The following is a 17,458-nucleotide window of genomic DNA, read 5'->3' as shown; positions in this document are numbered from 1 at the left end:
TTAATTACTTAATGACTTCATTAATGTGCCTTGCTGTCATAATAGATTTTTTTATTTTAAGGAAAAATTAATTTCAGAGTTATTTTTGATGAAAGCTTCATCAAAAATATCAGATTGTATCAGAGTCACAATCATAATTCAGTTATTTTTCCTTTTTAGCATCAGAGGCTCCTTGAAATGCTAGATACAGAGAAAGATCTGTTTAAAGAAAAAATAAAGGAAGCTTTGATTCAGCAATCTCAAGAACAGAAGGTAATATTTTAAGTGTGCTCAGAGTATGGAAAGAATGTATTTTATTACTTCAAATAATTCATTTAGGTTCTTTCTCACTATCATCATTTACAGGAAATACTAGAAAAATGTTTGGAGGAAGAAAGGCAAAAAAATAAAGAGGCATTGGTGTCTGCTGCAAAGGTATTTTCATCTGTGATAATGGGTTTCTTTTCTCTAAAAATAAGTGGAGTTGAAAACTATTTTCATTAATTTTTAAGTCTACTTATTATAATGTTTCATTCAAAAAATGTTTCTTTCCTCTTAAACTCAGGATATGACTTTTTACATTTTTGTTAAATTCATATTACATAAGATCCTGATGGCACCAAAATGCTTTTAAATATATGTTGTTAATTACATATTAAAATGAACATATATGTTAGGATACAAATATCCACCTGGTAGGATATAGAGCATGTATCAGTGTTTGTGTGGGTTAATATACATGTATATTAACAAATGTGTTTATAATAGTAACTTTGAAGTTTTGGATTTTAAATTAAATTTAGTTAATAGTTACTGAATGACTCTTACGTGCATGTGCATACTACTATGCCAAGTTTGCAAATCTAAAGATGACTGATTTTTGTCATAAAGAATTTTAACCCATTAAGAAAAAATATATTACTTATATGCTAATAAGGCAAGGAGGAATTAATTAAACTATGGGGAACATGAAGATGGTATGTTCATGTCATAGAAGTTTTTAAACAATAAATTACTTTTGAAATGTCCCTTTAAAGGATGGCTAGCATCCTGAACTGAGTTTGATTTCATAAATATCAAAGACATGTTGAATTGTTTTTAGCACAAGTATGACATTAATTTGGAAAATTTGGGAAAACACAAGCTTGAAAGTAGGGAAGGAATTAATGGAGTACATCTAAAGTCAGGGTTAGAGAGAGTGTTAAAAATAGACTAATAGTAGATTGGAAATTAAGGAAATAGACTAATTCTAGAAAGAGAAGATAAAATCAACATACTTTTGGTGTGGATAACAAAGAAGACCAGGTTCTAAACTCCCAGAGCATGGATTAGAGAACAAAATAGAAAGATCTATCTTTGAAATGGACTGTGAAGTAGTGAAAATTAAAATTAAAATCTGGAAAATTTGAATCTGTTTTCCAGTACTTCAAGACTTTTATGATTAGATAGAAAATAATATTAACAAATGTTATTTTCCTTTTATATATAAAGAAATGTGTCGATCAATATTTTCTAAGTAACACATTTGAAAATCATGTGTTGATAAAGAATTCATTCAAAGTATAAGAAAGAATTGTAATATAACAATATGAAAAAATTTTGGTATGAAATAATCAAGAACATCTACAGTTACCTAAACTAACTAAATATTTCTCCTCCTGGCTTTCTAACCATCTATTTTTACAAGACTGAATTTTCCTTATGTACTTTAACCAAAACCTATCATTACAGATTTAATACAGAAGGAAGGTAGGAGAATCTAGCAGTCTTCTACTAAGTCAGATATTTAAAAGATTAAAGAAGTTTACAAACAACATTCTTCTCACTTTTTAAATTTTGGAAACTGTAGTTTTTAATTTTAAATGAATTTCAATATCTATATCTATATATATTTAGATATATAGATATATAGATATATCTCCAGCATAAACAAAACCTCTTGATACACTCAATAACTTTTCAGTTATTGAGTAAAGGAGTTTTAAGACCAGTTTGAAATCTGCTACTCTAAACAAAGGCTTGACTTCTTTGAAGTATACAAATGCCTAGGAAATAAGTAGGGATTTTAATAAGTAGGAATAAAAAAGAACAATATGATTTTATGTAACTATTTAATAAGAATAAAAATAGCAAGTGAGAATTAAACTGTATAAGATCAAATTATGTTTTGGGTCAACCAGGTCAGTCATGGAAATATTTTTGTTTTGGTCATAATTTGTTTGGAAGCTTGAGAAAGAAGCAATGAAGGAGATAGTTATGAAAGCAGTAGAAGAAGAACGAAAAAATTTGGAAAAAGCCCATGCTGAAGAAAGGGAATTATGGAAGACAGAACATGCAAAAGATCAAGAAAAAGTATCCCAGGCAATTCAAACAGCTATACAAGAACAAAGAAAAATAAGTCAGGTTAGTAAAATAAACTTTTTGAAAACATTTTTTTCTTATTTTTCTCTAAATAAAGTAGCCTTTCTATTATTTTGTCTTACTTGAAATTACCTTAGACTCAGCAGTGTTTAGTGTTTTTTGATATTAATGTTTCAAACTCTAGTAATTTTTAATATTTTAATGTTCCTTTTCTTTCTTCAATTAAACATTTTGTAATGTATTTTATCTTTTACTCTATTTTCACAAGTCAGATCTACCTTTATATTGCAACTATAGTAAAATTCTAAGATTTTTTATTTTTGTTTTCTTTTTTTCCTCTCACACACATAATCAATACAAAGTAATATATTTATATAGAAACCAGTTTGATTCAAATAATTTATGTCTAATTGTACATCTATGTACCTTTAATTGGTAACGATAGTTAATAAAACCTCAAAAATATACTCTGTGTCTCATAAAGGACATACACAGATATAAGCATGTCCTATATACAAAGTAACATTTTAGCCCTTGTGCGAACAAGTAAAAACCTGACCTAAATTTCATTTTCCATGATTGAATTTGTATGGTTCTATTTTACCTCCATTTAGTCTTTTCTTTGTGTGGGCAGAGATACTTGAACAAATCATCCCTTAAGCAAATATATAAAAGCAAATGATAACTTTCATGGATACTTTACCTTTGTAGCTTTATATTGTTATAAATGTATAAATATGTTGTTATAAATGTAGCCAAAGTGCTTACCCTTTCAAAAGAATCAACCTAATAAATTTTTTAAGACTCGTCTTCATGAAGCCCTAAAAATTTCATGTTTCCAATATCCAGGACTATATTAAATTCTTTTTTAAGGATGCCAGTTAAATTCATTCTTAAGAACACATGCTTACCCTGTCTGTCGTTCTGTAGGTTATATTTATAGTGAGATAACAATAGTGTAATCACAGATCTTTTTGTTTGTTTATTTTTCATTAAACTAATAATTACTTTCTGATTCTTACTGTAACCTCTTATTACTATCATCCAATATATATTGAGTATCCAGTTGTTCATCTTTTCAGTTTGAAACTTCATGCCAGCAAGGGAAAGATTATTGTTTATTTTTCCTTATTTGGTAGAGTTTATCTAAAATATATATTTTGGACTATAGTTCACTTCTCCAACCTCACATAGATGTAGGCCATTGTTCACCATGAAATCGAACAAGAGGGCATGAGTGAATCAGCACATATTCATCATTCAAATAAAAATACTTGTGTAAAGAGCATACTTCTCCTTTGGTTTGTCAGCGGTCTGCAAGACAAACTGTAATATATATAATAAACTTTAAAATCTGTCCCATGTAGTTTCAGAGTATTGTGAAGATAATCCAAGCATGTTACAATACATTGTGTTTATTTTCTTAGAAATGCTTGAAGGTTTTGCTAGAGATGTGTGTGTGTGTGTGTTTGGTATTTGTGTTTAATTGCCATGTAGCTAAAAGAATTGCACAGGAAATATCTATCAGAAAGAACAATGTTGTTGGGGGGCTAAGCTATAGCTCAGTGGTAGAGCACTTGCCTAGCATGTGTGAGGCACTGGGTTTGATCCTTAGCACCACATAAAAATGAAACAAATAAAATAAAAGCATGCTGTCCATCTACAACTACAAAAAATTAATAAAAATAAAGAATTATTGTTAAAAAAGAAAGAACAATATTGTAACTTTAAGGTTTTCAAAAGTAAAGTGGTATATCAAATGCAGTCAAATCATCTGTAAATAGATTCTTATTTTCATATGATTTTACTACAACCAAACATCTATCATTCCAATAGCCCTTTAAAACTTCATGGTCCCATTTTAGGAAATTGACAAATAAATAAATTCCTTTTTTTCTTGGGAGCCAGCTGAACCTCAAATCTGTTCTATTTGAACCAACAGGATAATCAAGTAAGTGGTTGTGGTCAAATTTATTCTTTGCTGTTCTACATAATTGAAGTGATTACCTGCTGCATTCCAGGCACAGTTCTTATTTCTGTTATGGACAAAGAAATTTTCAAGATTACCATCTTGTAAAGAAGATGGTAGGAAACTAATAAATATATAACATAATGCCAAGCGACTATTAGTGTCCTGAAAATAAAGCTGTATAAGTAGCTAGAGAGTGAGGGTAGTCAGGTGAGAGCTCTTTATGGAGCCAGCATTTAAACTGAGACCTGCATAAGTTGAAGAATTCACCTGTGGATGGCTAGGGAAAGAGTGTGTCAGGCAGGAGGAAAGTCTTCGAGGCATAGCAAAGCTTCAGAGGCAGAAAGATAATTGGTGTAATTAAAACTGTATAGTATTGTTTTGGGTATATATAGTCAAAAGGACTAATGAAACAGGATAGAATTCAGAAATTATGCAACTTTTCTATAAGTTCTGTAAGATTCTGATAGTCTTTGAAAAAAAACTCTAAGCAGGACTGCTGGAATGGTGAAATTAGAACCTCCACAAATTAGCTTTTTCATAAAGGTAGTGAAAACACTAGCAAAATTTTTCAAAATCAACTTTTTTAGCACTCTGGATACTAACCAAAGTCTTTTAACAATCCAAGCATTTATTCAAGACAAATGATTAAATTGTATTAAGAATAGTCAACCTTGTGAAGTTTTAACTTGCTCTATTCCCATCCTCCTCTCCCCAGCTGCAAAAAAGCTTGAAAATCTTATAACTAGACAGCCACACTGTAGGGCAAGCCCAAAGTGGATATAGTTAGGCTTCCTTGATGAGACTTCAAGTGGGCTGTGATTTTAGTATGTAGCCAAGGTCCTGAATTGGCGTATGTATTTGTTGTCATAAACATTCGCTTGTGAGCATGCACCCACTTAAGTAACCTGTTGGCAATGTGCCTTCTCCGTCTGAACTGCATATAAAAATGGCCAATGGTAATGGAGGAGAAGGCTAAATGGAAGTGGCTGGGGCAAAAATGAAGCTAATGCTACAGGCTAGGGGTTGCTGCCACCTCTAAATAACAAATGTCTACTATCCCAACTGTGTCTTGCATCTTCTTCAAGCTGCTGGGATCCTGAATCTGTTTTCCTGAGTCTGAGCCCCCACCTGACACACACTGTGAAAACCCATGATATAGAAGCCACTGAAGGAGTAAGAAAATTTGAAACTAAACAGGAGGCATGTCCCTAGATATTTGTTACTATTTGACCTGATAGCTTCCTGTCAAGTCCTGACTTTCAGGGCTTTCAGATAAACAAACTGTTTATCTTCTCAGCAGCCTTGGACTGAAATATTAGTTGGGGCAAACAAGAGAATGGCAATAAACAAACAAACAAGAAGCAAATGTTTACCATAGTTGGTTTTAAACAGCTCTAACTTTGGGGGCTGGGCCTGTAAGTCAGTGGTTTTGCATTTGCTACCATGCACAAGGCCTGAATTCAGTCCTCAGCACCGCCAAAAAAAAAAGTAACAAAACAAAACCTCTGACTTTTTAAGTTACTCCTGGCGTTCTTAAAGGTCACATACCTGCCCTAAGAAGACCTGAAAAGACTCTAATCTCTAGCTGACCTTGAACTGTACACAAGCAGAAAAGTGATGGCTATGGTAAAATTGTAAACTGGCAGCATTGATATTGTGTCCCACACCTGAGCCCCTTGAAAAAGAGTGGAAGACTTTTCAATTCAAGGTATTTAAGGAAATCTCTATCCAATCATTAGAAGACTATTAAATAACTCCTGTAAGAGACTTCAGAAGCTGTATGTGACACTACACACAGATTTAGTCTAAAAAAGTTACTACATTAAATGTTCCTAAATAAATAGCAACAATAATCATATTTAAAAGCAGCAACAACAATTTTGGAGGGATTTCTCATGTTGCTACTTATTACATTATTTTAAATGTCCAGTTCTTATAAAAAGAAAACAAACTATTAGATTTAAAAACCAGGAAAATATGATCCATACATAGGATAAAGAAATACAGCAAAGTTAAAACGACTTAGGTATTGGACTTAATAGACAAAGTCTTTAAATATGCCATTAGAATTCTATTCAAAGAACTAAAGAAAACCATGCCTCTAGATTTATAATATCTCATATATTTTGAGTATTGTTGCTCATTGAAATTAGCATCAGAATTTTTTGAAGGACTACTTCATTAATTTTTAAAAAGAGTGTTCATTTTGCTGTAAATGCAAGGGGGAATACATAGGTGCACATTTACTTCTTATCCTAATGTTACCTGTGAGTACATACCATTTTGATGGGGAAATAAATTCTCTTGTTGGGGAAATAAATTCTCTTTGAGCTCTCCACATTTATAGTTCTCTTACAGCCTATTCAATTCATGTACTTATTTATTCACTAATTTGCATACTCATCTGAGAGTTGCATGTTTCTCATCCATATTTATACTATTATAAATATGGAGACCCTAGTATAGGGTCTTCAGGAGGTAATTTTGCTGTGTATTTTTTGTAATATAAAATCATCAGCAGATAAATTCTATTAAAATTCCTCAGAAGGTGTTATTATATCTACAACTTATTGTGATTCATTACTTCTGGAAAGTTTGATCCTACTATATTTTCATACATTAGGTCTTCCTGGGCCACCAATTATTTATTTATATACATAAATTTTCACTGTTTTCTCTAAGATACTTAATAATTTAAGTATTATTAATTACTTGTTAATTTAAAATTGATTTTTCTGTCATGCTTATGGCTAATGTCTTCTACTTTCCAACTCATTAATTCACTCTCTAGTTTGCTTTTTAAATCTATTTATTGTATTCTTAATTTTAGTTAATTAAACTTCTGAATAATTTTCTGTCTCATTTTTAAAATTTTTTTGTTTTAAATCAAATATGTTACTTTGTTTTCTTCCATTGCTTAATGTCAGAATAGGCAAATGTCATCAAGGTAAATAGACTTTGAATGGCTGGGTGCTATAATCTGAGTATTTGTGTCCTCTCAGAGTTAATGTGTTGTGATCCTAATTCTCTTTTATTGAAGGTGATTAGGTTGTGAGGCTTCTGTGTTCATGAATGGGATGTCCTTTTAAGGGACTTAAGAGAGCTAGGAGAACCCTTATACTGTGTGAGGCCACAGTGAGAATACACCAGGTATGAGAACATTGAAACCCCACTACACATCAAATTTGCTGGCCCGTTACCACTGATGTCCTAGTCTCTAAAAGTATCAAAAATAAGTTTCAATTGCTTAGAAGATACCTTGCTTAAGGTATTTTACTACAGTAGCCTAAACAGAAGACACTGAATTTACTTTCTTGTTTTGTTCCCCTGATCTCAAATCAATATATTTTTGTACAAAATAAAATTCTTAATTATATTAAAACGTTTTTAACTCCATTTTTGTTTTAGTTACCTTCTATAGTTTCCCAAGCAAGGCAGTTTGTGTTAATTATGTAATAAACCAGTACTAGAAGTCTTACCATTATCATTGCGTAGAACAAAGCTAGTTATTCCAATTTATCATAATACAAAGGAGAAAGAAATGTAAAATGAGATGGATGGTATAGCTTTTTGAATTATTTGTTGTTATCAAATTTTTACTGCATCATTTCTTGTTGAAAAGTGCATTTGTTTGGGATTTCAACTTTGGAAAGGTAGTGTTAAGGACTTACTGTGACTTGTGTAAATGAAATTGCTGGCATCTTAAACCATCTCATAACTAGCATGTTTCAGGTTTTGTTCATAATTAGAACCATGACATTTGGAACATGGTATGTCTTCCACTTAACAAATTGAAAGATTTTTTTTTTTGATAAACATTGTTGATGAAGCTACAGTGCTCAAGTATGACTTTACAAGACAGCCAAACTATCTTCTTTTTCCTTATATTTTCAACGCATGTATTTGATTTGATGTTTATATGCTATGTAATGAAGTATCACAATCAAATTATTGAACATATACATCAGTATCTGTGCTGTATGTTCAGTTCCCTAGAATCTGATCATCTTCTAACTGAAAGTTTGTAACTTTAATCAACATATTTGCACTTCTGCCACCCCAGCCCTCAGCAACCACTATTCTGTTATTTTTGTTAGTTTGATTTTTTTTAAATTCCATGTAGAAGTGAGATCATACAATATTTTTTTTGTGACTGACTTATTTCACTTAGCATAATGTTCTTCATGTTCTCATAAGTGGCAAAAACTCCTTTTTTATTGCTAAATAAAAGTATTGGGTAGATGGGATGAGGTATTTCCTTTATTTATTCATCCATTCGTGAACACTAATATTGGTTCCATATCTTGTCTATTATGAACAATGCTGCAGTGAACAGGAGTACATATATCTAAGATACTAATTTCCTTTGATTATATACCCAGAAAAATGGAGCTTTGGGATCATATGGTAGCTGGATTTATTTGTTTGTTTGTTTATTTATTTATTTATTGAGGAACTTTCTTACTGATTTGCATAGTGGCTGAACAAATTTACATTCCCACCTACAGTGCACAAACATTCCCTTTTATCTACTTCTTTGCATATACTTATCATTTGTCTTAAAGTAGTCAGCCTATCAGATATGAGTTGGTATCTCATTAGACTTTGAATTTACATTTTTCTGATGGTTGGTGACGTTGTATACATTTTCATATACCTGTTGGATGTTTGTATGTTGTCTTTGAAAATTGTGTATTCAACTTCTTTGTTGTTTTAATTTTTTAAAATTTTTTTTATTGTTATTATTTTGTTTTGCTATTGAGTTGTATGAATTCCTTATCACCTATTTTTGGCATTAATCCCTTATCATATTTATGATTTTCAAATACTTAAAACATTTTTCTCTCATTGCCTTTTCTTCTTTATTGCTTTCTATTATTATTATTATTATTATTATTATTATTATTATTCCCTTTCTTCTATAGAAGCTATTTTTGTTGGATATACTGCTATTGTCTGTTTTTCTTTTGTTGTCTTTAGTGTTGCATTGAAGAAATTATTGTCAAATTGAATGTCATGAATTTTTTCCTTCATGTTTTCTTCTAGGATTCCAGTTTTTTTTCTTTCATTTAAATATTTAATTCATTTTGAATTTATATTTTTATATGATGTCAGACAAAATTCCAGTTTTATTCTTTTGCATATGAACCCAACACCATTTGTTGACATAGGGAAGTGAGACTCTTCTTTCCCTGTGTGAATTTTTAGCATCATTGTGGACGTTGACAGTATATGCGTGGTCTTATTTCTGGGCTCTCTTTTCCATTTAATTGGCATTTCTTTATGCAGCACCATGTTGTTTAATTACTGTAGCTGTGTAATGTGTTTTTAAGTGAGGTTTTGTCCTTAAGACGTATTATAATTATTATTATTATTATTATTAGTTCTTTCTGGTTTCATATGAATTTAAGATTGTTTTTTCTACTTCTGTAAAAAAGAAAAATACCATTAGGATTTTTATGAGGACTGCCTTTAATCTTTAAATCACTTTGAATAACATGGACATTGTAATGATCAAGTCTTCCAATCCTAAAACGCAGGATGTCTTTCCAGTTATTTCTGTCTTTCATTTCTTTCACAAATGTTTTGTAGTTTTCAGTGTACAGGCTTCTGCCACCTTAGTTATTTCTAAGTATTGTGTTCTTTTTCACACTATTGGAAATGGAATTGTTTTCTTGATTTCCTTTATGCAGAGCTTCTTGTTTATGTATATAAACATCAATGATTTTTAATGTTATGTTTGTGTCCTGTGAGCACTTAATTCATTTATAGTTCTAACAAATTTTGGAGGTGGAAACTTCAAAAATAAGATCATGTTATCAGCAAACAAAGATCATCTTGCTTCTTTTGATTTGGATTCCTTTTATTCTTTCTCTTGCCTAAATTCTCTGGCTAGGATTTATAGTACATTTTCTTCATCTACTGAGATGATCATATGATTTTTATATCAATTCTTTTAATGTGGTTTATCACATAAAATGATTTTCATATGTTGGACCATCCTTGTATCCCAGGGCTAAATCCCACTTGGTCGTGGTGTGTGATTTTTTTTTTTTTAATGTGCTGTTGAATTCCATTTCCTAGTATTTGTTGAGGACATTTTCATCTGTATTCATAAGGATGTTGGCAAGTAATATACTTCTTTTTTGATATCTTTGTCTGACATTGGTGTCAGGATAATGTGGAATAGAAGAAATAATTTGGGGAATATTTCTTACTTTAAATGCTTAAATTTACCATTGACAGCGTCTGTTCTTGGGCTTCTCTATACTGGGAACTTTTTGACTAATTGTTTGTTTTCTTTACTGTTATATATCTGTGTAGATGTTATATTTCTTCATGATTCAATATGGGTAAGTTTATGTTTCCAGAAAATTATCCATTTCTTCTAGGTTATTCAGTTTATTTGCATATAATTTTTTCTTTCTTTTATGTTTTTCCCTCACTCCCTGCCAGTGGCATCAGTTGTAATGCCCCTCTTTTATTTCTGATTTTATTCATTTGAATCTTCCTTTCTTAGAGTAGCTAAAATTTTGTCATTTCATGCTTATTATCAGGAAAACAACTTTTAGTTTCATTATTCATATTGTTCTGCTATTCCCTATTTTTTTCTGTTCTAATCATTATTTTTTTCCTTCTGGTAACTTTAAGCTTAGTTCTTTTTCTAGTGTAGATATTTGCTTATTTGAAATTTAGATTTTTTTTTAAGAATTTCTTTTTTAGTTGTAGATGGACACAATACCTTTATTTTGTTTATTTATTTTTGTGTGGTGCTGAGGATCAAACCCAGTGCCTAACACATGCTAGGTGAGAGGTCTACCACTGAGCCACAACCCCAGCCCTTTGAGATTTATTTTTTTTTTTTTTAAAGAGAGAGTGAGAGAGGGGAGAGAGAGAGAGACAGAGAGACAGAATTTTTAATATTTATTTTTTAGTTCTCGGCGGACACAACATCTTTGTCGGTATGTGGTGCTGAGGATCGAACCCGGGCCGCACGCATGCCAGGCGAGCGCGCTACCGCATGAGCCAAATCCCCAGCCCGAGATTTAGTTTTTAATGTTGACCTTTATTGCTGTAAACTTACCTCTTAGTACTGCTTTAACTGTATCCCATGGTTCTTGGTATATTATGTTTTTGTTTGTATCAAGCTATTTTCTGATTTCCCTTTTCGGTTTCTTCTTTAACTGATTGGTTACTTAGGAATAGGTAGTTTAATTTTTCCACATATTTGTGAATTTTTCATTTCTCTTTCTGATATATAGTTTCATTTCCGTTGTGCTGAGGCAAGATAGATAGTATAATATCAATCTTAAGTTTATTAATTCTTGTTTGGTGACCTAACATGTTCCATGTGTACTTCAGAAGATTGTGCATTTTTCTGCTGTTATTCAAAACATGGGTTCTGCAGCTGCTGTTTGGAATATTCTTTATATGACTTTTCATTCCATTTGTTTGTACTGTTGTTCACATTTGCTATTCCCTTATTGATGTTCTTCTCTGGATATTCTGTCCATTGTTGGAAGTAGTACTTGAAGTCTCATACTTATTGTTGTCTACTTCTCCCTTCATTTCTATCAATGTTTGCTTCACAAGTTTGGGTGCTCTGCTTTTGGGACATATATAACTTATGATTAGTGTATATTCCTAGCACATTGGCATTTACATTATTTAATAGCCATATTTGTATATTATAATTATTTTGAATCTAATTTGTGTGTTATAAGCATGGCCATCTCTGTTCTCTTTTGGTTACCTTTGCATGATATATTTGTTTTCATCCCTTCACTTTCAGTTTGTGTGTGTTTTTAAAATTATAGTTTATCTCTAATACAAAGACTATCTTTGGATCTTGCTTTTTTATCCATTCAGCCACTCTGTCTTTTGACTGAGGAGTTTAGTATCTTTGCATTTAAAATAATTACTGAGGAAGAAGAACTTACTATCACCTTTTGCTTTTTTTTTTTTTTGTAATATCTTTATTTATTTTTACATGGTGCTGAGTACCGAACTCAGTGCCTCACACATGTGAGGCAAGGGCTCTTCTACTGAGCTACAGCCCCAGCCCTACTATCACCTTCTTATTAAGCATTTGTTGCTGTCTTATAGTTCTGTTATGCCTCTTTTCCTCTTCTGCTTTCTTTTCAATTCATTACTTTTTTATATTAATCTGTTTTGATGTCTCTATTTTCTTTTATATAGGTATTTTCTTTGTGATCACCATGATACTTATACAAAGTATCTTGATAGTCCATGTTAAATGGATAATAACTTTGAAATTCTACTTTTATTTCTTCTCCTCACACAAATGCTTATGTGATTGATGTCACAGTTTACAACCCTTTATATTCTCTAACATATTTAATAGTCATTTATTTTTATAGTTTTAAAAATATTCTTTTACCTTGGGTTCTAGAATTAAAAGTGATTTACCTACTGCTATTATACTATTATAGTATTTTAGCATCCTCTGTCTGTTCTCCTAGCTCATTTAGCATGCTTATAATGATTGTTTTTTGGGTTTTTTTTTTTTTTGTGTGTGTGTGTGTGTGTGTGTGTGTGTGTGTGTTTTGTTTTGCTTATAGTGCTGGAGTTGAACCCAGGTCCTCTTGCATATTGGGCAAGCATATTACTACTAAACTACATCCTCAGCCAGTGATGACTATTTTGAATTTTGTCAATTATCTCTACTTCATTAGGGTTATTTTCAGGAGAGTTATCTTGTTCCTTTGTTTTGGACATCATTCCTTGTTTGTTTATTTATTTTTCTTGACTTTTTGGGTTGGAAAAGCCTCGTCAGTCAGCCTGATCAGAGATTCTGGTGGCCACTGCAAACTTTGTGCTAATCCAAACTGCCATGTTTGTTTCAGTCAGCTTCCATCTGTCTGGAATATGTTGGGTTAGTGCTTTGGGCAGGTAAGACAGAAGCCAGACCCCCAGGCAGCCTCTGGGAAAGTTGAAACTTTGGACATGTAGTTCAGCCTTTTCTTTCTCTAGTGAGAAGCTACGACCAGAGGTTTTCTGCTACTTCAGCACTAAGCAGAGGTGGAGGCTGTGGCAGCTGCCTGCATTCTAATTTCAACTACCCTGTTTGTTCTCACTGACCCTTAATCATTTAGACTATGACAGGTCCTGTCATTGCTCTGAGCCAGGTGAGACAGAAGCCAGTCCCCAGGTAGTTCCCAGAAAGATTTCTTGGACATACAGTCCACGTCTCTCTCCACAAGAGAGTTGAGACTGGGACTTTCCTTCCAGTTGTATGGTACAGTATCGAGAGTAGTGATTATGGTAATAATTGGGTCTCAACTTGATGAACCAGCTTTGTTGTGGCTGATTTTCTGCTTCCTTAAGGTGGAGGAACTTCTCAGCTTGTGTCTGAATTTCTCACAACAGATATTGTTGTTGGAATATTGTGTTCATGCAGACACACAGGATTCAGGAGTTTCCTAGTCTACCTGTTGCTAACATTATCTGATGTGGCATGTTAATATTTTTCTAAATGCCCAAGGCATAGGAAAATTAAATTAATAAATTAATATATTATTAATTAATATAAAATTAAATTAATAAATATCCTTAATGAGTACATTTTCTGGAAGATGCTTCCTGAGAATTATATTAATTCCTTATTTTCACATAAATTTGTAGGTATTACATCATTAATTAATCTAAAATTCACTAGGAGAAATGAATTGGCAAAAGCAATGAATTATTCTTGTTTGTAAAAATCCCCCAAGATTAATTAATTATCCTAAATTAGTTATGTTGTAGGACTAGAAATATAGACTACAAATAAACTTTTCCCCTTTTCTGGTTGAGATAGGAGTTTGAAATACAACTTTTTTATTCTTTTCATACCCTGGAGTAACATGATTTTTATATTTATAATTAATATCCTTCTTATTTCTTTGGGAAATATCCTCAAATATTTAGTGTTACAAAAATTTAATATTCAGTGCTATATGACAAAAAAATGATAAAAACAATATAATAATAAAGAAAACATAAAAAACAAGAAAACAATAATAGTTATTCATGTTCAAGTTTTATTTGACTGACTTTATTATAAACAAATATACTAGGCTATCATAGCAACAACAACAAAAAAGGCATATTTTTATGGAATACTTTTCTTAGCTACATCTATAGAAAATAGTAAGATAGTGCTGATGGTAGCTTTCATTGAAATGGTGATAAATATGACAATCTGTATATCATTAATTCAATTCTAAGTAAGTGCCAAGCACTTTACATCTCTAATCTCACTTAATTCACAACCACCTTTATGAGGTATCCCCATATTTTTAGATAAATAAACTAAAACATATAGAGATTTTGTAACTTGTTGTAGACCACATGATTCCTTAGAGATGGCAACAGGCAGGATTCAAATATAGGCAGTCTAGTTCCAGAGGCCTTGCTCTTTGCTCAATGTTCTCATCTTAGTATAAAGTACAGATTTATCTCATTGATCATATAATTTGACTTTTAAATCATCTAGGAAATGAATAGTTTAATAAACACATCAAGAAGGTATTGCTTTCATTCATTCATTCTGCAGCATTTATTCAGTATCTACCAAGTGTTAGTACTTCTAAAAGATTTTGGCATATAGCACTGAACAAGGTAGACAAGTTCCTAGGCCTTTATGGAACATACATTCAATTTTAAAAAACTGCTGTAATAAATAAGATAATTCCATACAGTGATACAGGCTATGAAGAAAAAATGGGGGTTATGTGTTTGCCTGAGTAGAGTGGCAGCGGTTTTTTATTAGATCAGAAATTTAGGAAATAAGTCAATAAGCCACATTAATAAAATATTTTTACATGCTATATAAGTTCATTTATATATAATTCCAGAAATGATAAAAATTATATAAGAGGAAAAACAAATCAGTATTTTCCATAGGGCAGAGGAACTTTTTGAGGGCTATGATAATGTTTAATAACTTTATTGTACCACTGGTTTTATTTGAAAAAAAAAATTTATGAATTTATGCATTTTACTTGTAAAATTTATCATATGTTAGTAGTTTCTTAATAAAGTAGATTAAAAAGGATTTCTAGAATAAATTACTGCATAGATTGTAATTTCAGTCTCTTACTTCATTCAGAATAGTGAGGAAGAATTGAGTTTCATTGGGATAAAAATTTCATTTGTGTGTATTAAATTTTGAATACTATACATAACCCTAGAGGAAATGTTGAATTAAGTAGTTAGAAATATGGGTCTGGAGTTCAGGTTGAGTCATCAAGACTACAGATCAAACTTTGGAATTAATAAGTACAGATGTGTTATTTGAAAACAAATATAGAAATATTTTCTGGATAGAGCTCTATGTGACACTCTTCTGGAATATGTCCATCTTCTACCTAGAAAGAATATGGCTACTTCAGCTTAACTTGTAATAACAGAAAGAGTATCACACCTACATTGTTGTATTTACAAGGAAATAATAAGATTGTTAATGTTAATGATGGGATTTTTTTGTTGTCATTGCTGTTGGGTTTTGGATAGAGGACTGGAGATTTAATCCAGGTTTATCCTCCCACTGATTTATACCCCTGTCCCCTTTAAATTTTTATTTTGATACAGCCTCACTAAGTTGCCCAAACTAGTTTTAAATTTATGATCGTCTTCCCTCAGCCTCCTGAGTTTCTGGAATAACAGGCATGTGCCACCATGCCCAGCAGCAGGTGCTTTTGAAAACACTTTCTTATCCATGGTGGGTGGCCAGAGCTTCATCCACACTTTCTAGGATGCTCAGGATCATGTGTGAGTAGCAGCTTCTGCACTTCTGCTAAGCTTTTACGAATTTGCAGAATACAGTGCAAATTCCGTGCTCTGGTTCTCTGGCAGCCAGTAGGGAATACCTAGAACCTGAAGAGTCACTCCTGAGGGGCCTACAAACTACTTGAGCATTGACTGAGGGATTTTTTAAAGCCTGAAAGCCCTTTTCTAATTCTAAAGTTTAATTCACTTCACTCAAATGAGTTTTTAAACAATCTGAAAATAAAACATAATTGATAATAATTAATGTCCTTCTTTGACCACTAAGTCACAGTAGGCATGAGAAAAGGATAGAATTGGCAAACTCAAAACAATCATTATAAACATAACTAAAAATATGAAAGAGGGATAAAACAGCTTCTAGTTTATAATTTACCTCTGTGTTTTCTGTGTACTAATACTGGCATTAACTGAGGAGATAAATGTTAAACTGTGACCAAAAAAAAAAAAAACAAAAAACAAAAAAACCACAAAAACACAATGCCTAAGGATTATGGTATTATTTCTCAGAACTTATTTAAGAGACTTTTTTTTGGAGGGGAGCATTCTTTCCTCATACATGAAGTATAAACCATGGTGTTGATTGTGTATTAGTACTTTTTTCCCCAAGACACAAATACGATTTTATGACTCTGATGTACTCATTTTCATATTAAGTTAATTCAGTGTCCCTTGAAAATTTCTGTTAAGGAAAAATACATTTGTTATTGACACCACAGTCTGAAAAAAACAAAAAGGATAGTCATTAATTTTGCTGTTCCAGCAAAGTCCTGTAAAAGGACTCCAGTGCATACAGACACTCAAACTATGTCTGACGATGGAAGCCCTTCATAATAGTCTATAACCACAGCCACTATAATTTGGGGTTATGTTTTCCCCAAAAGCCACAGACATTACAATCAGCGGTTAAATTTTCTTTAAGAAATTTAGTATTGCCACCTGACCCTGAAAAAAGGAAATAGCATTTCTAGTTTAGCTTAGCAGGCCAAATAGTTTCACAATTCTCAAAGTTTTCTGAATTAACTTCTTTAATTTTGATTTGTTTGTTTTGAAGTTTTTATTTACCACCATTTGATGGTAACCTTGTTTATAATAGGAAATCTTTTTTTTTTTTTCTTTGTTTGGTACTAGGGATTCAACCCAGGAGCACTTTACCACTGAGCTACATCCCCCAGCCTTTTTTATTTTTTTAATTTTGAGATACGGTTTCACTAAATTGCTGAAGCTGATCTTGAACTTTCAATTCTCTTGCCTCAATCTCCCTAAGTCACTAGGATTATGTGGATGCTAACACACAATGGGCGGGCCAGGGGAATAGAAGTTCATTGGATTAGACAAAGGGGAATGAAGGGAAGG

General features: G+C 31.9%; 1 protein-coding gene across 5 annotated transcripts in view; it reads left to right on the top strand.

Moving 5' to 3' along the window:
• The window catches only part of Ccdc91 (coiled-coil domain containing 91), a 330,550-nt gene that overhangs the window by 232,075 nt on the left and 81,017 nt on the right, over positions 1 to 17,458 (top strand). For 4 of the 5 annotated variants that reach the window (XM_078014979.1, XM_005339928.5, XM_078014978.1 and 1 more), the window contains 3 exons: positions 160 to 252; positions 346 to 414; positions 2,206 to 2,382. In XM_078014979.1, coding sequence (XP_077871105.1) covers positions 160 to 252; positions 346 to 414; positions 2,206 to 2,382 — 339 coding nt within the window. The remainder of the gene's footprint in view (positions 1 to 159; positions 253 to 345; positions 415 to 2,205; positions 2,383 to 17,458) is intronic. The other variant, XM_040280858.2, reaches the window with a different exon arrangement.

This window comes from Ictidomys tridecemlineatus, chromosome 6 (genome assembly GCF_052094955.1).
Source record: "Ictidomys tridecemlineatus isolate mIctTri1 chromosome 6, mIctTri1.hap1, whole genome shotgun sequence".
Lineage (NCBI taxonomy): Eukaryota > Metazoa > Chordata > Mammalia > Rodentia > Sciuridae > Ictidomys > Ictidomys tridecemlineatus.
The sequence above is the reverse complement of the archived record's forward strand: the minus strand, read 5'-3'. Positions and strand labels throughout refer to the sequence as shown.